The sequence below is a fragment of the Micromys minutus genome, assembly GCF_963924665.1.
Source record: "Micromys minutus genome assembly, chromosome: X".
Taxonomy (NCBI): Eukaryota; Metazoa; Chordata; class Mammalia; order Rodentia; family Muridae; genus Micromys; species Micromys minutus.
In genome coordinates this window covers 25,333,558-25,356,202 of record NC_137970.1, presented here as the reverse complement: position 1 = coordinate 25,356,202, position 22,645 = coordinate 25,333,558, and the positions used below count along the sequence as shown (strand labels likewise).

Genomic DNA, 22,645 nt, shown 5'->3' with positions numbered 1-22,645 from the left:
AGCAACAGGGCACATGGAACCTGAAATGGCCATCTCATATAACTAGGCAATTCTCCCAGTGGTGGGATTGAGATACCACTCCCCTCTGACAAAACTTTGACCCAAAATTTGTCCTGCCAACAAGATGTACATGGAAAAAGATGGAGTGGAATTAGAGGGAATAGACAACCAATGACTAGCCCAAGTTAAGACACATGCCTTTCGAGATAGCCAACCCCTGGGATTATTAAAGATTCTCTCTTATACTTCCAAACAGAAGCTTGTTCTCTGAGAAGCTTAACCTAACATCCAGTGGAAATAGATGCAGAGACTCAGAGCCAAGGACAGGCAAAGCTAGGGACATTTTTATGGAAGAGGAAAGGAAAGAAGGAATAAGGAGCCATAAAGAGTAAGGACACTACAAGAACACTTACAGAATGATCAACCCTGAGCCCATAGGATCTCTCGGAGACTGAACCACAAACCAAAAAGAATGCATGGGATGAACATAGGCCCCCTACACATAATACAGATGTGTAACTTACTTTTCTTTTTTTTTTTAGTACAGAATAGAGTTTATTCAGGTCATGGGGGAGTTAAGAGGGTAGTAGAGGCAGAGAGAGAGAGAGAGAGAGAGAGAGAGAGAGAGAGAGAGAGAGAGAGAGAGAGAGAGAGAGAGAGAGAGAGAGAAAGAAAGAGAGAGAGGGGAAGGGAAAGGGAAGAGGAGGGGTAAAGGGTAAAGGGGGAGAGCTCAGCTGCAAGAGGCCTAGAGAGGCAAGAACTGTAATTTACTTTTCATGTGGGACTTATAACAATTAGATAAAGAGTTGTCTATGACTATTACCTGCCTTTGGATACTTTCCCTTTAAGTGAGCTGTCTTGTCTAGCCTCAAAAGAAGACAAGCCTAATCTTATTCCAACTTTTATGCCAAGGCCAATTGATATATATGGGAGGCCTCCCCAACTCTGAGAAGGAAGGAAGGGGAAAATTGTGGGATGGGAGGGGGAGGGTCTGGGAGGAGAATAAGGAGGAGAAGCTGAAATTAGGTTGTAAAGTCAATAACTAAATGAATAAGAAGAATAACTGAAATGAGAAATCACATACTGTGTGTGGTTCATGGTAATTAGATTGATAAATATATAATTTAATTAAAACATTTGTTTAGGTGTTTATATAATACTACCACCTGTTCATAAACAAACTAGATGCATTGTTGTGAAGAATCTCACTTATAAGACCACGAAACATTCTGAAATTCATATATTTAATATTCAAATAATAAACAAAAAACCACAGACATCTACATCTATCTACCTATCTACCTATCTATCTATCTATCTATCTATCTATCTATCTATCTATCTATCTATCATCTATCTATCTACCTATCTATCTATCTATCTATCTATCTATATATCTATCTATCTATCTATCCATCTAACTATCTATCTATCTATCTCATCCTTTCCTAAAGAATCTGGCATCTCTAGGCCTTGAGAAATGAAGTGATAAAACCAATAAAAGCTTACCTAATACTGTAGAGAACTTTGCCATTTTTAGAAATCCGCAGCAACTTGTTGTCAGTGGTGACATCATGGAAATTGGCACCTTTCTCATTGGCAAAGAACAAATCTGGTTTCCAAATCGAATCCAACATTGATGGATCCAAATCCAGGGAATCATCTGGGTACTCACTGTATGCCAACCGTGAATCGTTCCACTGCTGTCTCAGAAAAATGTTCACTCGGTAGTCCTACAGAAATGTCATATACAAGAACCACTTATTGCCCATCCTGGTTTAGGAAATCCATTAAATTTTCTTCTCACCTTCTTTATGTTTTGATATAGCTTTTTTATCTGGTGAAACAATTATTTGTACACTCTGACCAAAATAAAACACTCAGCTTTAAAAACATCTGCCATAAAGTGGGTGAAGAAAACGATTCAACCAAATCAGAATACCAATTAAAAACAGGTTGACTTTCTTGATTTTTTATGCTTGAATTATTAATACTTCATTGAAGTTATCTTAAATCAAGATGATCATTCTATAGAAAAAGGCAATGATGAGTACAGAAGTCAGAGTGTCATGGCAGATTACCAAATAAACCTGGTTTATTTTATAAATTAGAAATAGCATGATTTATAAACTCTTTTTGCTTAGAATCTCTGTACAGAAAAGTAACTCACTCTGCAATTTGGGAGTGAAAATCTTTTAAAACCATATTATGATAGACCAATATCCTTAAAATCTTAAAAACATTAAGTTGCTTCATGTTCACAAAATGATTCTTTCACAACTAATTACTTTCAAGCTCTTAGATATTTCACTGAATTCTCTTCATGTGTTATATATAGACAGCTTGATGAGAATTGTTGAGGGTTTTCCCAAAACTTTGCCTTTCTCACTGGATCCAGTTATTACTTTTGTGGAACTGTAACTACTCTCCTGGGGGCTTCTATTCAAAGACTTAGGTTCACAGAAACACTGGATGACTCTGAGGCATGATCAGGAGTCCCTAGTTCATCACAATTGTGGCTTCACTGTTAATCATTACTGTCACTTGTAGTTATTAAAAATGAGAAATATCATCATTTGTTCTTTTTTTCTCTTACCTTTCATTTAAGCCCTGTTGGCTTCATCTCCACATCCTTGGCATCTAGATATTTTTGACCATTATTTTTTTTTAATGGCGGTTATTTTGTTTTGGTTTGCTTGAACACTTTCTACTTTAGCTTCCAACCTCTCACAACACCTTTATTTGTATGCAAATATATGTGATTGTTCAATCTGCCAAGGACCATGGAAACCACTAAAAGATGACTTATTTTGATTAATGCTCTTTTGGTCAAAAGAAAACAAAAGGTTTAGAGATGAGGCTGAAAGATCCCCGAATTTGGGGAAGCCCCTCACTCTAGTACTGGAAGAACTTGAACCCAAGAACTCACAGAGAGCCTATCTTGCTGCAATCAGGCAAGAGGTTTATTTGGGAGGGGAGAGGCCATAGCTCTGGGGACTACACATATCTCACGGAGGAGATAGAGGAGTATACCCCAAACTCAATTAGGGGGACATATTTATAGGGAAAATTACATAGGCAGTTAGCAATAAGCACATAGCAATTTCATTGTTTCATTCAAATTGGCACTCTCTGTCTGCTTTTGGATATGATTGAACTCTAGGTCACTCTGTTTTGGGGCACACTGACCTTCATACTAGTTTTTCTCAGGACTGCAGAGCCAGACCTTATTGAGACCAGGTGGTCTGTGGTTTTTGTTCTCAGCACTGAGACATACTTGTCCTCAAGGCAGGCTTAGTGGGGCTAGCTTAAAATTTTAACTCTTTCAAGGCTATACTAGCCTGTTAATATTTCTATGGCATTTTTAAAATTGCAAACTACTGGTAACTAATCTCACAGAATATTTTGAACGTTGAAGGTTTTTGGAAAGGTGCCTAATGTAGGTTGGAGAGGCTAATTATAGTAAATATACAATCAGACATGAGATCTTTTGGAAAGTCTGAATTACTAAAAATAATTAACTAAGGCTTTCTACTGTATTATCATGAACATTCCAACTTGAAAAGGCTTAGAACGTGACATCTCTCTGGAATTTTTGCAAATCTTCAAATCAGTGTTGATGCCATTTGGGGGCTTAATTCAATAAGTACCCCAACCTGTTGCTCAATGGCCATCCCAGTAAACAACCACAAACTTCTCAATTGTTCATTTTGGGAGTTTTCCAAAGAGACCAAAGAGCTATGGTCAGAAAGAGATTATTAGCAGTACAGTGTTTTTTGGGAACTGGTGCTACTGAACCATTAGAGAGTTGTGTGAATAGAGAGTTGTGTGAATAGTGAGCAAGAAAGCCTAATTTTTGAAAATTTAAGAAATGACAATAAAAATGCAACAATACCATGCACATGTTTTTGTTTTTGTGTTAGTATCTGCGGTGTGCTCTTAAGATTTCCCACGGAAGGAAATAAGGGAGGTCTTTCTGTTTTAAGGTGTTCCTTATCCTCTGGTTTCCTAGAATGAGAATACATTCTTAACAGAAAGGGAAGTAGAGCAGGAGTGGGTTGGGTAGGTAAGTGCCCACTTGGAGACATGGGGATGGTGTGGAAGAGGGGATTGAGGGTGGGAATGTAAATGTAAATGTAAATAAACAAAAAAAGCAATTAAAAAAGAGATCTTGGTGGGCAAGGAGAGTGTATATGGTTCTTTCAATTGCAAAGAGGAGAGAAGAAGCACTCTTCCCCTACCAAATCCAGAGATACTCTAATTCCAGGAAGTGGGTGCAGCTGGGTATAAAAGTGAAAGGGTTTAATATCAACCTATTCAGAGAGCAGATAGAGATACTGTAATTCCAGAAAGTGGGGTGCAACTTGTCATAAAAGGGAAAGGGTTAAATATCAGATTATTCAGAGAGCCGCATAAAATACTTCACTAAGAAGTATTTTAGGGTAAAATAGTACATGAGCTGCCAGTTAGAAACCACTGGACAACAAAATCACAAATATAGTAATCTTGTATTCTCCTGTATACCTGAAATAATTTAAACTTGTCTATTGACTGACCTAGGGGATATATATTAAATTGGTGAGATGCTATATTAAAATAATTACTTATAATAAAAATATCTCAACATATGTTTTCATAAAAGTTCCCATGACTGTTCCCTAGTGTTTCTTGTTTTTTTTTCTATTTTGAATTTTTTCTCAAGAAAATAGTAAAGAATTTCTTTGTAATACTTGAATTTTTAGAAGAGAAGCAAGACAGTAATATATTACTTTGATCATTAAGTGTCAAGATTATTTAAAATAAAAATTTCACTATTTGTAAATACCAATAAGCATAAATGAAATATATCTGTATCCAACAATTATATATGAGATTATGTATATGACCATTTAATTATAAATAAATATTTCTTTGAGTATGTAATCATTAGGATTTATCCATGATTTTGTTTATGATGAAATATACTATTCTAAAATAGATAATAATCCTTAAATCTTTAAAAGGATTTAAAAATTTTAAAGTATTAAAAGGTATCTTTAAAAGGGGCATCCAAGAAAAAAATTACATAAGCAAAAGTTTTTTTGCAGCTATGACTTACTAACTCTTTAGGTTCAAATAATTTTCTTTTTTTTTATTGAAGAACTTTATTTTAAAAAACAAAGATAGATGTACAAATTTTAAGCATTTTTGCATAAAAGTATATGAATACATTTTTGTCATTGCTTGGCTTTTTTTATAAGGTTTGATAGTATGTATTAAGATCTTACTAGTTACCAAATTCTTAAGAAAATGGTTGCATCTAGAGAATATCATCCTGAGTGAGAAAACCCAGTCACAAAAGAACAGACATAATATATAGTCACTGATAGTGGGATGCTAACCCCAGAGGCTTGGACTGTCCCAGAAACAACTCACAGACTGTGTGAAGTTCAAGAAAAAAGAAAAGAAAAGAAAACAAACAAACAAAAAAACCCGTCATGTTCAATCCTTACACACCAAGAAAACGTTGACTAATTCTGGGTTACATCCTGTTTTGCATGTACTTTTTGCTCATTGTAACTAGTAAGATCTTAATGCAGAGTATCAAACCTTAAAAAATGCTTAAAAATTTGTACATTTATATTTGTTTTTTTTAAAATAAAGTTCTTCAATAAAAAAATTAAATAAAAAAACAATGAGCATACAGTACATGTAAAACAGTATATAACCTGGAATTAGTCAAAGTTTTCTTGGTGTGTAAGGAGTAAACATGATGGTTTTTTCTTTTCTTTTCTTTTCTTTTTTACTTGAACTTCACACAGTCTGTGAGTTGTTTCTGGGTTCTTCAGAGCTTTCTGGGGTTAATATCCAATTATCAGTAACTGCGTATTATGTCTGTTCTTTGTGACTGGGTTATCTCACTCAGGATGATATTCTCTAGATGCATCCATTTTCTTAAGAATTTCATAAGGTCATTGTTTTTGATAGCTGAGTAGTACTCCATTGTGTAAATGTACCATGATTTTTGTACTCATTCATCTACTGAAGGACATCTGGGTTCAAATAATTTTCAATATATGAACTTTGGAACACATAATTTATCAATGTATCATTTCTGTTTATTTACAAATAAATTCATGATCTAATAACAGCACAGATCATAATAAAGCACTTATAAATTTATGTAGTCTTTCTTGTACTTTTCTCCTGTTTCCAGACTCAATAAAATATTAAAAGGAAAGTAAATACTGAGGAACACATTTAAATGCAAACTATTTTCTCTTTTACATTGCCTGTACTCTCTAAGGACAAATTCTATTTCAAATAAATGGCATATTTCCTTGTACTAAAATTTCTTTCTATATTATTGACTCTCTGAGCATTGGGTAAGGCAATAGAAACATTTATATTATATATGTGAATATATTTCATATAAAAATAAAGTACATTTATAAACTGAATATTTTTAAGGTCTTAACACTTGTCAAATGATTTTCTACATTCCATAATAATATTTTATGTCAAATTTAGAGTTTTTTAAGTTTTTTTTTCTTCTGATCCTTTCTAAATCATGGCCTACTCCATAAACATTGTTTTATTAGGGTGAATTATTTTGTGCTACTATTCTATATAAGTGCCCTGCATTTTTACATAAAGATGGCCACTTTATCTCATAAATATGTGAATCAAACCTAATCATTACATCTTACTGTTTGGTATGTGTACAATCTAATTATAAATATATCAAATATGACAATGTAACTCCGTGATTTTCCATAATACTTGTATCACACTGTATTTTTTAAACATGTCTACACTCTAAAAACATTTCAATAATCTCAAGACTCTATTAGATTTATTAAGAGAACGTGCATTTTAAATTATCTCAGTAGGTGGATGCTTTATGAGGTATGTGGACATGAGGTTTTTCACTGTTAATTTAGAGAGCAAGTTTGTCTTGTGTATAAGCTTAATAGAATATCAAGTTTATGGCAATGTAGTGATTATTCTTTAAGATGTTAGAAATAAAAAATACAATAATATGCTATCTCTTGTTAGTTAGCATCTTCTTGTAATATTCTCATTCAGCAACTGAGTTAAAGGAATGTACTATGCTATGTTCTTTCACAATGTGTATCCATGTCAACATTGGTCTTCTCTGAGTTTCTCAGAAAGGCGGTTTCAGATTGGAGGCAAAAGTAGCTTCTGGTAGTGTGGCAGGAACTGAAAGAGTACATTTATATACATCTAGCTATCCCTCACATCTGTTAAATGTGTCAAGACTCAGAATCTACTGTTGGGGAATGGGTATTATATAGGCACCTACAGGCCCAAATCATACAGAATCCACAAACATTTCTTCAGGCAACTATTTGAAGATGGGAAGAAAGCTTCTCATCTTCATTTTCTGATGCTCCAGTCTTTGAGAGAGTAACATACAGCTGGTATGAAATACTCTTGGCTGTTACTTATCTTGTAAATATTTTCTATTTCTGCCTCAATCTTAAGAAAGAAGAGGTGGTAAATATATTCCTTATCCTGCAAATTCAATTGTCATTACCAACTAAAGAAACAAGAAAAGGAAAATAAAAGGATAAGCTGACATTTCTAAAAGAGAATATAACCTGTCTTAGTATATATCCATTTCTACTCTCTTATGTTTTTATAACTATACAAAACTATCTGTGCTACAGAACCGTAGTATAGAGTCAAACAGCAACAAATCCATTTGCCTCTTAATGAACAGTTACACATATTATTGTGTAACATATCATTATGATGATCCATAAAACTATTCCTTAAAGAAACAATATGCTGTTCTGTGAGTGAATATGTGTAATATTTGTATCAAAAAGAAAGCATTTGTATTGATTCTGTGAGTAAACCCATTATTTATTAACATGCAGCATTAACAATTAATTTGTGTGATTTCATTAACCATGGGAAGAGGACAAGAAATATGATCAGAAACTCAGTTTAGAGGCACTCCTGGGAGAAAATAGTTCTAAAAATTATAGATAAATCAAAACTTTCATCCTTGGGAAACAACACTAATTGATGTCCTCCATTTATTTATTAACATTTATAGAAGTGAAAGTTTATAATTACAACTAAGATTAATTGAAGCTCTTATTAATTTGTGGGAAAATTTTATGAGACAAAATTTGGGGAAGTAGCAGCAAGTTTCTCGATTGTAGAATCCTGGAGTTTTGAAAAAGTAAGGTTAGGCTATGACAATGTGTGAGCATGTATTAGGCTAAGCATATATAACTTCTTAAATCTTAGTTCTAAAATTCTAACTCCCAGCAAGATAGTATTTGATTATGAGGGAAAAGCAAGAGAACTTTCTAGAATGAGAAGATACAAAAAAAAAAAAAAAACAGCAGTCTCTAACCTGGAAACAGTTCCTTTACCAACACTGATGTGCTTATTCTTGAGTTTCCAGCCTCCAAGACTGGAGATATCAATTCTGATGTTTATAAACTACCATCCAGTTTATGCTACTTTGTAGCCTGACCTAATTAAGACAAGTTGAATCAGGTGGAAACCCAGGCAAAGCTTAAGTCCTCTTAGAAGCGAGGACATTTTTGCAATATTTTTTCACAGTTATCAAAATATCAACTGTTTAACTAGTAATGCCTTAGATCCATGGTTGGCATATTTGACCCAGTTTATTTTTTGAAGTAAAGTTTCACTGGAGTGTACTCACATCCATATGATCACCATTATGACTGTTTTCCTGCCCAAAGGGCAGAGTTGAGTAGGCATGAGAGAAACCATCTGGCCCCCAAGGTTTAAAAGTATTTACTGTCTGCCTCTTGATAGAAAGAGTTTTCCAATTCCCACCCTAAGTGATATGAGAATTTTTTCTTGAGCATAAACATGATGATTTTTTTTGTGTATTTTTGTGTTATATCAAAGCCATAAAAACACAATGTGTATGTATGTTTTTCAAAACCAAAAGAAGCTTGTTATTAAACCAAAAGCTACTAAGTGAAGGAAAATAAGCACACTATGCAACACTTCTAGACATGCAATTTGATCTACCTTACACAGCAGATGAACAGGCTGCTGATGTTACCTTTGAACAAGTTTCCTTTTTTCCAACATAAAACATGACAAAAGACGCATAGTGGACAGGAAACACTTAAGCAGCCTATTTATTAAACAGCTTTGTAAGTCTTAAAGACTGAAAAAAATTGAGTATTCACAGCTTCCATTTTCATCTCCTTAGATGTTTAGCTTCTTGTATTTATGAAGATGGAAAAGGTACATAATTACATTTTTGATTGAGAGTAAAATGCAATGGGGAGATTTAATCAAAGCAACTTAGGAGTCTAGTTAATGCAATCAGCATTAGGTCGTGCACATACGGTCACATACGGTCATTGAATGCCATCGTGTAAAGTTGGTGACAGTGGGATACTGGAAATAGTGTCCCTCTTTTATAGGTAGCAAAAGAAGAGACAAACTGGGTGTCAATCCAAGAGTTGTGTTTTTCTGTTCAGGTTTTTTGTTTGTTTGTTTGTTTCTTATGACCCTATCAAAAGTAACTTATTTAAGTAAAATTTTTAATGTACTACACATCCTGCTAAGAATCTTACTTCTTGATGATGCTACTTCAGAGTGATGTCAAAATGGGTAAAAAAGATATGCCATACATTTTATGCTTTGCCAATAAAGCAGACTAGTAATGATACATTAATTCTTCTTAGTATTAAAAACATCACAAAGTACAATAATATATTAAGCACAGTCTTTGAAGCACAGAAGAGAAAATACACTAAAAACCTCTTTTATTTCTCAATGACATCATATGTTCATTTTTCATCTTTTAAAATTTAGTAGGATTCTGTTACTATAATACTTGGTCAAATTCAACTACAATTTCATTTTGGCATCATCCAATAATGTGGCTATATGATTTAATAACTATAAATTAGGAGCAAGCAACTAAGAACTTTAAATGAAGTTTAAAGTTCATGCAGATTCTAAGGAAGTTTTTTACCCTATATGAAATCTCCATGGGGTTTAGCTAATAATCTAGTGGTCTGAATCATTCCCAGCATGCTCATTTTATTGATAAGCCATCTTAGCACTTTCTATATATTTAAATCTACTTCAAACACATAGAAGCGTTTTGGACTACATATCTTTAACGAGTTTTTTGTTATGTTTATGCTTTTAAAATCTGTTAATATTTTGTGTAATTTATGTGAACTTCATATTACATTCTATTTCCAAGAAAATTATATGTGCACATATGAACATAGGTGTGTATATTTGTGCTCTTCTGAATCTCTCCCTTTTGAAGACTGATAATGTCAATCTTTAAAAATATATACTTATGAAACATTGGAGATGTACATATTTTAATACTCTTAAATAAACACTATATTTATTGCTGCCCATTCTGTCAAACCTAACAATAATTATATGTTTACAAAATTGCTCTTGGGTATCAGGTGAAAGCACATTGGATTTTAAGTGGTAGCTCCTTGATAAATGACCTTTAGTGGTGAAGATGTAGAAATTTCTGCTTTTAGAGGGTGGTGACTTTAGAGATTGACACTCAGTAAATGTCAAATAAATATGCAATAGTTCTGAGATCCCATATCCCATTTCTTCACACGATGGCTTCAATGCTCAGTCCCACTCACCATTGTAGTTTCTGCTATTGACCCAAAGCTGTTGATAAATATGTTGCAGGTAACATTTACAGGAGGCCCTGTAATTTGAACAATAGAAAATTTGACAGGTTGTGTTCATGGCATAATTGAGTCACGATTTTTTTCTTGCCAGTGGCACTGTAGCACTTACCATGGTAGTTTCTGTGACCGATCCAAAACTGTTGATAAAAATATTGCAAGTAACGTTTACTGGAGGACCTGCAGAATGCAATAAAAATATTGCAATAGACATTGAAGCAACATTACAGCTCCATCAACATCTGCAGTTAGAGATGTAAACAAAATGAAAATGATGATGAGACTGCAAAGAAAAGAATGCCCAAAAGTATATGATAACTTCCCAATAGTATTTTGAATAATGTCAATTAAGCAATGGTAACTTACCTCCAAAGAGTTTTGAGACTGGAAAATATAAGCTAAGATCATTTAACAGAATCAGCATAAGTTTCTACAACTGGACATTTGGTTGACTTTTTTTCTTTAATCCTTAGATCGTCGATATTTTAGGCATTATCAATGTTAATGAACAAATCTGGATCATTGTATCAACATAGGGCTGAATTTGTGGTTCCAGATGCATCTGGGTTACTTTGATTCTTATAATGCCTCTGAATTTACTCTGTTGCTTCTATAGTTACTATGATGTTTTGATAAACACATACACACACAAACACACACACAAACTGTGTACAAAAAATAAAACACATGAAACTGACTCATATTCAGAGATATACACTGGCAGAAATATTACTTAATATCTATACTGTTGCCAGAGGAAATTAGTTGTAAGAGAAGGTACCACATTTTCAGTGTACTTTGATCAAAATAAGAATTTACTCATTTCTCTAGAAATGCAGGACTAGACTGGCATTAGTCTTCTTGCCTTTTTCAACAGGTAAATCACTGTCCAATGATTCCCTGCTTTATGTTTTGTTTTGTTTTGTTTCTGGGGAATATGCTTAGTGTCTCTGTGGACATTTCCACCAATGCATTCTGAGATAGAAAAACCCTGTTAAAATTTATCTAATTGCTCATGTTTTCCTCAAAAGAAATGCATTCCTTCCTCTTCATGTGACAAATTCTCCTCAGTTGAGTACAAGTAACACACGGTTTGGCTATGTACCCAAGCAGTTGGTGAGCTTTGAATAAGGGAGTATGGTATACCCGCTCCCCCAAAGGCTACTAGAAAAAATTCTTTCTCTTTTCTGGTAATAGAGTTCTATCACAAATATGTTTTCTGCTAGTAAGAAATAAACTAGACAACATAGAAGCAACTCATGAGAATTTATATGTTTAGGGTTACCCTCTCTCCAGAAAGAAACACATGATATTAGATTGGCTTACTGAATATATTTTATATTTTTAAAGCAAAAAACAATAGTAAATTATGAGAAGATAGGAGCATTTGAAAAAGAGTAAAGACATTTTGAAATGCTCAACACATTCAATTTACACTGATAAGAAATAGAAGCAGTCATCAAAAGCCTCCCAAACAAAAAAAGCCTAGGTCCAGATGGCTTCAGTGCAGAATTCTATCAGACATTAATTGACGGCATAATACCAATATTCTCCGAACTATTCCACAAAATAGAGTCAGATGGAACACTACTTAACTCATTTTTGAGGGTACAATAACTCTCATTCCTAAACCACACAAAGACCCTACAAGGAAAGAGAACTTCAGACCAATCTCACTTATAAACATTGATGCAAAAATACTCAACAAAATCCTTGCAAACCGAATCCAAGAACACATCAAAATGATCATTCACCATGACCAAGTAGGCTTCATCCCTGGGATACAGGGGTGTTTTAATATAAGGAAATCCATCAATGTAATCCACCATATAAACAAACTCAAAGAAAAAACCTGCATGGTGTTCTCACTAGATGCTGAGAAAGCATTTGAAAAATTCAAGAACCCCTCATGTTAAAAGTCTTGGAAAGAACTTGAATCCAAGTCCCAGGTCAAAACATAATAAAAGCAATATACAGCAAACCAATAGCCACCATCAAAGTTAAAGGTGGGAAACTTGAAGCAATCCCACTAAAACCAGGGACTAGACAAGGCTGCCCATTCTCCATCTACCTATTCAGCATAGTACTGGAAGCCGTGGTTGGAGCAATTAGACAGCAAAAGGAAATCAAAGGGATACAAATTGGAAAGGAAAAAGTAAAAACAACACTGTTTGCAGACGACATGATAGTGTACTTAAGTGACCCCAAAAATTCCACTAGAGAAATTCTACTGCTGATAAACAAGTTCACCAAAGTGGCTCCATATAAAATTAACTCAAACAAATCAGTAGCCTTCCTCTACTCAAAGGAAAAACATGCAGAGAAAGAAATTCGGAAAAAATACCTTTCAGAATAGTTATAAACAACATGAAATACCTTCTAGTGACTCTAACTAAGCAAGTGAAGGACCTGTATGACAAGAACATCAAATCTCTAAAGAAGGAAATTGAGGAAGATCTCAGAAAATGGAAAGATCTCCCATGCTCATGGATTGGAAAGATCAACATTGTATAAATGGCCATCGTACCAAAAGCTATCTACAGATTCAATGCAATCCCCATCAAAACACCAACCCGATTCTTCATTAAGTTGGAAAAAGCAATGTGCAATCTCATCTAGAATAACAAAAGACCTACAATAGCGAAATCCATCCTCAACAACAAGAAAACATCTGTGGGAATCACTATCCCTGACCTCAAGCTATATTACAAGGCAATTGTGCTGAAAACTACATGGTACTGGTACAGAGATAGGCAAGTGGATCAGAGGAATAGAATAGAAGATCCTGAAATGAGCCCTCACATGTATGGTTACCTGATTTTTGACAAAGGAGCTGTAAACATTCAATGGAAAGAGGACAGCCTCTTTAACAAATGGTGTTGTCCCAACTAGCACTCAGCATGCAGAAGAATGAAAATAGATCCTTTCTTATCTCCTTGTACAAAACTCAAGTGCAAGTGGATCTAAGATCTCCATATTAAACCAGGTACAATGAAATTATTAGAAGAGAAAGTAGGGAAAACCTTAGAACACATAGGCACAGGAGAAAAATTTCTGAACAGAACACCAATGGTTCATGCTCTAAGGTCATATACCGACAAATGTGTCTTAATGAGATTGTAAAGTTTCTGTAAGGCAAAGGATACTGTCAAGAAAACAAAACTGCAGACAACATATTTTGAAAGATCTTTACCAACCCCACATCTGATAGTGGCCTAATATCCAAGGTATACAAAGAATACAAGAATTAGACACCAGAGAACCAAACAGCCTTATTAAAAAATGGGTTACAGAGCTAAACAAAAAATTCTCAATTGAGGAATATCGAATGGCTGAGAAACATCTAAGAAAGTGCTTGACATCCTTAGCCATCAGGGAAATGCAAATCAAAACAACCCTGAGATTCCACCTCACACCAACCAGAATGGCTAACATCAAAAATTTAGATGACAGTAGATGCTGGCGAGAGTGAAGAAAAAGATGAACATTTCTCCACTGCTGGTGGTAAACCAGTTGTAAACTGGTACAACTACTCTGGAAATCAGTCTGGTGATTCCTCAGAAAACTGGACATAGTACTACCTGAAGACCCAGTTATTCCACTTCTGGGCATATACCCCAGAGAAGCTCCAACATACAATGAAGACATATGCACAACTATGTTGATAGCATCTCTATTTATATTAGCCATAAGCTGGAAAGAACCCAGATGTCCTTCAGTACATGAATGGATACAAAAATTGTGGTATATTTACACAATGGAGTACTACTAAGCTATTATAAACAATGACTTAACCAAATTCTTAAGAAAATGGATACATCTAGAGAATATCATCCTAAGTGAGATAACCCAGTCACAAAAGAACAGACATAATATGCAGTCACTGATAATTGCATGCTAACTCCAGAAAGCTCTGAACACCCCAGAAACAACTCACAGGCTATATGAAGTTCAAGAAAAAACAATGGCCAAAAAAAAAAGAAAAGAAAATGAAAAACCATTATGCTTAATCTATACACACCAAACAAACTTTGACTATTTCCAGGTTACATCTTGTTTTACATGTACTTTATGCTTATTGTAACTAGTAAGATTTCAAGTCATACTATTAAACCTTTAAAGAAATCAAGCACTAACAAAAATGTCTTCATATACTTTTATGCATAAATGCTTAAAATCTGTACATTTATCTTTGTTTATTAAAATGAAATTGTTCAATTTAAAAAAAAATAAAAAAGAAGAACCAGTAAACTTTACACCTTTGTTTTTAGTGTATTACACATTATCTATATGTCCAGTCTACCCAATTGGCTTGGAAACATTCAAAAGGTTGTGCTGTATTAGAATTGTTTTTGTCTTTTGCTACTTGCTGTGTGGGCATGTTTCTGGAACCCAAAATACTTTTAAGCTAGCAAATCCTAAGCACATTAACATCCTAAAGTTTAAAGGGCTGGGCATATAAGCAAAGTGCTATGCTATAAATTCGATGACTCAAGATCAGTCCCCAGAAACCAGTTTTTTAAAAGACTAGTATTGCCGAATGTTTATAACTCTAGCACCAAAGAAGTGGATATATGCCAGCCCCTGGAAACACCTGACCGTTTAGCTCTAACATGCACTGTGAGTTGTGTGCCAGTGAGAAACTCTGCCTTCACAAAAGTGGATGGCACTTTAGGAAGAACATCTGAGCTTGTTCTTTGTCCTTAAGATGCATACACACATGCATGCATTCCTACATACATGAACAATGTCCACATACATTGCTTGCTTCAATCCTCAGAAGAGGTTTAAAAAAACCTGCTCTAGTAAATACTTGACATTTATTGCTCATTAACATCTGAACACTTCAGTTCTGAGCATTTCATTTGAAGTGAATTTACATTTATGCACAAAAACTGGAGTAAAACGAATTATAATAAAAAAAGAGATTGCCGCATATGTGTAGTAAGAACTAAAAAAGTTAAAGCTCACTGTGTCTTGGGAGCATTGTATGTCATCCCTCAGTGAGCAGGCATTATGCTGTCATGTACTTTACAGATGAGAAAGACTGAAGCATAAAAGCAGTTCACTGTGGGGCTTAATTTTTAACTATTAACTTGACCCAAGCTAGAATCACTTATAAATCTCAGTGAAGTACTAAGATGGGCCCATGAGCATGTCTGTGACCAATTGTATTGACTGCATTAATTGATGTGGGAAAACCCACACTACACGTAAAGGTAATACCTTCCAATAGTAACCCTGATAAAAGGATATGGAAGAAAGAATGTTTTGTGCTCACCTGGCCTTCAAGCTTTCTTACTAGTTTATTTATTCCAGTGGTCTTCAACCTTCTTAATGCTGCAACCCTTAACTACAGTTCCTTGTGTTCTGGTGACCCCCATTCAAAATATTATGGTCACTATGCCATAGCTGTAATTTTGCTATTATTATGGATTATAATATAAATATATGATATTCATGATATATGATATGTGACTCCCAAAGGGATTGCAACCTGCACTCTAAGAAACACTGATCCATACTTCCATTAATTCTTTAATTGGTATGAGGATCAGCCTCCTCAAGCTCCCAAGGTTGACTGAAGATCAGTGGCTCTCCAGAAATACCCCAAGTTTTCAATGCCAGATTGGGAGTACTGGGGGACATCGCCTCATGGACTGAACAACTACTAGGGTTTCAGCTTCTCTGGTATGAGATAGGTATTTCTGGATTACTCCAGTTGTACAGTATGTTCCATCTAAGAAATTCTCTCTTAATATATATTCATTTTATAATTTCTGTTCTTCTATAGAACCCTAATTTACTTAAATTGATTTTCTCTGGGTCAAACATGTATGAATCAGTAGAAACTGCCTAACTTTAAGGAATCATTTCTTAACTACAAGGAAAATTTTTTCTAAAGCCAATGAACATCTGTCCTTATTGGCTTCTATCTAACTGATGAGAAGATACAGAATACTAACACTTAATCGAAAATTTCTTTGGGTTGAAGGATTCCTTTGAATTTACTTTTAAGAGTTATCCTACTAAGTGTCAACACATTTGCATTTTAGTCCAATAATCTGATAAGACATTTTGATGGTCAAGAACATGCAGTTAGCTATGATTACCAGTGGAGTAACTGTAGACTTTACATATAGAGGAAAACTATTACTGATTTATTTATTGGCATAATGGTGTCATTTTACAGTGAGTTGGATCGGAGTGAGATAGAAAACAGATTTTGACTATCCAGGCTTTCTGATAATTCTCCTCTCCTAAATTCTACTGTTCTTGTCTACATTCTCTCTTCTTAAACCCCTTTCGCTTTTATTTTCTCTATCATTCTTTATTTTGCTCTTATTCCTAAGAGTTTCATCATTCTTGCCCCAACTCACTTGGCTCTGAGAATCCCAATGGGTATTGTTAATACTGTTGAAATACTGTTTTGCTATTCCTGTACCTGGGATGCCATCATATTTATTTATGCCTCCATTAACTCATGATAACAATGTTCTGTATTTTCCAATGTACAAACATCTATCCTCCTGAGTTAACATATACATAAACAACTTTAATTTTCTAAATTTCATTGAAAACTGGTTTTCGTTAATGTAGTGCGAGTGACTGTGGGTGCAAGCATCCATGTGTGTAGGTCATAGAACAGCTTAGAATGTCATTTCATACCTACTTTTTTTTCTCTTTTATTTGATTCAGATTATTCCGATGTCCTGGTATCTCACCAGGTAGCCTAGACTAATTGGGCAATAAGGTAACAGGAATATACTGACCTTTGCCTCCCATCTTAGTATTGCTGGGATCATAAGTTCTCTTTGTGCATGATATTTTCTATATTGACAATTGTGCATAGAAATATTTCAGTTTTGTTATGTTATAAAAATATTTACTAGTTCCATTAAATATATTAATGTGTGTTTCATATACTTTGGAATTCTTATGAATGTTATTAAAAAGGTCAACAGGCTTACTTATGTGCTTTTAGACATAAATTAATGCTAACAATAGAGATGATGAACCAGCCAATATGTAAAATGTGAACTAAGACCTGCATTTAATCATCCTGTTTTGTTTACTGTTGTGGTAATGATAGGTTTGAGATGAATGTCATTTCAAAGAGGATGTTGAATAGAATCAGTTCAGTGGTGGTAAATGCCATGATTCAGAATATCTGTAGAGGAATTATAGTGCAAGCTAGCCAGTTAATAGCACTTGATGATCTTGCAGAGGGCCAGAATTTATGTCCCAACACCCACACCAAGTAGCTCACAGGTACATGTTATGTTGGCTACAGAAGAAGCAAACCCTCTTCTGTCCTTACATGCACAACCCTCATAAACACATGCACATGAATAAAAGTGAATTAAAAAATTAAAAAATATTTTTGATAGAAAGGCTATTTATTCAGTTTGTAATTGTTCTATCTTTTTGGTGAGATGACCCTTTTATGAGAGAATGCCATGTTGTCTTCAAATATACCTGTATTATTTTTAATTACTTTAAAATCAGCTTATTTATTTAAACTCTCATTTATAATATAGTGTGTATTTGCAATCACCAAAGGTTTCTAAGCTAATAAACCTCATGTAATTTAAAGTATCAGTGTTTTCTTTTATTTAAAAGTAAGCATCAAGAAGGAACCTTGTATGACACCAAGACAATTAGTCATTAATGTTTAGTTTTGTCCTAGATATTTTCCAACATCATTTTAGGTGAAAGATTACTTGCAAGAACATATTAATCTGAATTCCAAGTCGAAAATGTCATGCTTTTTACTCCTGTCACAAATAGACAAGTATTGCATTTTCATTTTACATTTTATTTCTTGTAAATAATTTAACATGTCTACAACTATCACAATTGCCTTGGTGTAAGTCGCTTGTGTAGAAGTGGAATATTAAATATATGTGGTAGCTACAAATAGAAGTTAAATTTCCTTTGCAATAAGACTTTTATCCAACAAGCTAATTATTGCTGTTGTCTCAAGAGATAAAGTGATAAACTAAATCACAAATTAACTATAAAGATGTAGAGTTAAGTGTTAGAACTTTGATATCTGGGCACAAGTAAGCATCATTTTTTATGATTTTTTTTTTATTTTTTATGCTACATGGTGTGTTGATGCCCAAGAAAAAGAAAACCTTAGAAGATAATACGATTGCAAAGAGGAATAATTTGTCATAGTCGCAATCACTTGCTGAGGAGATATTTAAAGTGCATAATTTGGAAGAAAGTGTAATTGCAAATCTCATCACCATCACTCGATATAATCTAAGTAATTATAATAACTTAATTGAAAACTCACCATGAATTAACTATATACCATTGGTTATTCCATCTATAGTTTCATGAAGGAAAAATTAATCAGAGCTAAAGGGGTTAGTAAATTATTGATTTCTATATTCTGATTAGTTGGTAAAAGATTAGTTTAGGACTAACTATATTGATAGAAATGAAGAAATTTACATGTAGTTCAATAAATTACTTTATAAACTGTATTTTTACATCATGAATGAAATGGGTCGCATCTATACTTACTTTCCAGCTATGTCTACCAATAGATCCTGTACAAAGTTATAGTCCATGGACAGATGGTTAAATGTCCTTGCTCTATCTCAGAGAATTTTAAAATATTTGCAAATTGCAAACATTGTATATTTTGGATTTCTTCATGTCTTAATGAGGAAGAATAAGATGGGAGGATGGGGTAGACCATTTTATGTTGGGGGATCACTGTTTTGTTGTTTTTGTTTAGAGTCATAGTTTATTTAGTCTTGATATATAGCCAAAGGTAGCCCCAAAAGACAATAAACCTTCTGTTTCTGTCTTTAAATTTCAAATATGATCCTCCAGGCTTGACTTTATGGTGAACACTTTTAAGAAAGACAGTGCTATTAACAATACAGAGGAGCATCAAGGATATACTAAACATGTCTTGAATGAAATGTAGACCCTAAGTCATATTTATCAAAAGTAGATTGAAGTCTGACGGCTACTAGTCTGTCTTGCTTTCAATGCTAGCTCTCATTATTGTCAAATATTGACTAGACAGATTACATAAACTATCTTTACAATAGGATTAGTGATAATAATTGTAAGAATTAGTAATAATATATAGTGACTACATATTTGTTTATTAGTTGTAGCTATCAATAATAGTAATGTTTGAATATTACTATTGTTGCTGTAACTTCTTTTAATTGTTAAAATTTATCTATTCAGGAAGTACATCACCAAAATCACTTATTTTATTTTTATGTATATGAGTATTTTGCTTGCATGCCTGAGGACTCCAGAGGTCAGAAGTGGATGTTGGATTCTCTAGAACTACAGTTATAGATGGTTGTGAGGCACCATATAGATGCTGGGAATTGAACCCTGGTTCCTCTGCAAAGACAGTGTTTTCATAATGGCTGATTTATCTCTCTAGTCTTCCCTCTTAACCCCCAATAATATTAATATTGTGTAAATTAAAATCTTTAGAATACAATTTAACAGACTCTAATGTTAATATTTACTAAAATATTGCCAAATTTATCATTTTCCCTCTTTTATCTATAAACTCAGATATTTTTCAACTTTACAGAATTTCCTGTCAAGAATCTACCAACCACTCTTCTTAACTTCCTTCCACATAGAATTGTGTGTCATCATTGTGTCTGGAGATTTCCTGTAGCTACCATTATTTTGAATGCTACATTTATTTTTTAATAATATGTGTCTGTCAGCGTTAGTGACATTGGCATGTGGATGAAGATCATTCTTGGTTGTGGGGAATTTTCAGCATCACTGTAAAATGTTTAGCAGCATACTTAATCTCTATCCATTAGTTACCAGAACTCCTAGTAAAATTTTGCCACATTAATTGTTAATGTTCACTCCAGAGAAATTCTCTCTCAGGTGAGATCTATTACATTATAAATTTTAAGGTAAATATAACAAACTCAGTGAAACAGATATCCAAGAACCAGGTGCTATATGATAATAAAATAAGCTATAAAATATTCTTCTGCTTCTACAAATACTAGTGCTATAATTAAATTATTTCTCAGGCATTTAACTTTCTCACGAAAATGTTTGACCTATTTTAACAATATTAATGAACCTAAAAATTTCTATATACACTTTAGGTAAAAACAAGTCAGTATATCACTTTGCAGGGCTCAGAGTGCTATGCAGACCAGAAGGCAGAAACACTGTAAGAGCAAGAGGGCATACCAAGAAAACAGCATCTTTCAGATACGACAGAACCAATGCACATATGAACTCACAGAGGCCCTGGAAATATTCACAGAGCAGGCACACATCCAAGCCAGAAAGGGTCTCAGTGCTGAGAAGGGAAAATGAACATGAGCTTCAACCCTTAGCCAAGAAGCTATCTCCAATTGACATTTGTGTATCAAGGGAAAATAAGTTTTCTCCAGCAGAATTCCACTGGTTTTATAAAACATATTTAAGAATAGGCTCCATATCCAACATAGGTGACCAACACAAATCGAACTCAGTGGTATTCTTGTTTTTTGTTCCCCCCTATTTTTCTTCATAGAAGCAAATTTTGTCTTAATAGTCATTTACTGGTATATTATGGATTCTGATTTTGTGTTTTTATAGTATGCATGTTTTTTACACACACACACACACACACACACACACACATATGCATTTATCCTCTTTCTTTATTTTAGTATTTGTTTGTACACCTGTTTACTTGTTTCCTAAATAAAGAAAAAAATCAGAAAGGGGTGAACTAGGTAGATGGAGAAGTTAGTAGGATCTGAGAGAAACTGGAGCTGATGATCAGAATATATTATATGAGAAAAAATATTTTCAATAAAAAGTATTGTGAAAACAGAGCAGTGGGAAAAGATTTTTGCCAGTTCTACATCTGATAGAGGGCTAATATCGAATATATCCAAAGAACTAAAGAAGGTAGACTCCAGAGAATCAAATAACCCTATTAAAATGGGGGACAAAATTAAACAAAGAATTCTCAACTGAGGAATATCCCATAGCTGAGAAGCACTTAAAAAATGAGCAACATCGTTAGTCACGAGGAAAATGCAAATCAAAACAACCATAAGATTCCACCTCACAACAGTCAGAATGACTAAAAACAAAAACTCAGGTGACAGAAGGTGCTGGCAAGGATGTGGAGAAAAAGGAATGCTCCTCCACTGTTGGTGGAGTTGTAAGCTGGTACAACCACTCTAGAAATCAGTCTGGAGGTTTCTCAGAAAATTGGACATAGTACTACCTGAAGACCCAGTTATTCCACTTCTGGACATATACCCAAAAGATTCTCCAACATATAACAAGGTCACATGCTCCACTATGTTCATAGTAGCCTTATTTATAATATCCAGATGCTGGAAAGAAACCAGATATCTTTCAACAGAAGAATGGATACAGAAAATGTGCTACATTGACACAACTTGTGTAGTCCTCAGTTATTAAAAACAATGACTTCACGAAATTCCTAGGCAAATAGAAGTAACTTGAAGCTATCATTCTGAGTGTGGTAACCCAGTCACAAAAGAATACTCATGGTATTTACTCACTGATAAATGGATATTAGCCCAAATCTCAGAATCCCAAAATACAATTCACAGACCACATGAAGCTCAAGAAGAAGGATGACCAATTATGGATTCTTCAGTCCTTCTTAGAAGGAGGAACAAAAATATTTTCAGCAAAAAATATGGAGACAAATCTTAGAGCAGAAACTGAATGAAAGACACAAAGACAGCCCCAACTGGCAATCCAGCCCATATTCGGTCACCAACAATATTGCTGATTTGAAGAAATGCTTACTGGCAGGAGCTTAATATGGATGTCTCCTCAGAGACTCTGCCAGAGCCATACTGATAGAGATGAGGATGCTTGCAGCTAACCATCAGACTGAGCATGGGGACCACAATGAAGGAGATAAAGAAAGGACAGAAGGAGCTGAAAGGGTT

The 22,645-nt window shown here is 34.1% G+C and overlaps 1 protein-coding gene across 2 annotated transcripts in view; it reads right to left on the bottom strand.

Annotated features, from left to right (window-relative positions):
• Positions 1-22,645, bottom strand: part of GLRA2 (glycine receptor alpha 2) — a gene marked incomplete at both ends in the record, with an annotated part of 210,829 nt that overhangs the window by 160,889 nt on the left and 27,295 nt on the right. Inside the window, 2 exons of one of the 2 annotated variants that reach the window (XM_080909613.1) lie at positions 1,510-1,733; positions 10,641-10,708. In XM_080909613.1, the coding sequence (XP_080765739.1) occupies positions 1,510-1,733; positions 10,641-10,708 (292 nt within the window). Of the gene's footprint in view, positions 1-1,509; positions 1,734-10,640; positions 10,709-10,800; positions 10,869-22,645 lie in introns of both variants that reach the window. The other variant, XM_080909612.1, reaches the window with a different exon arrangement.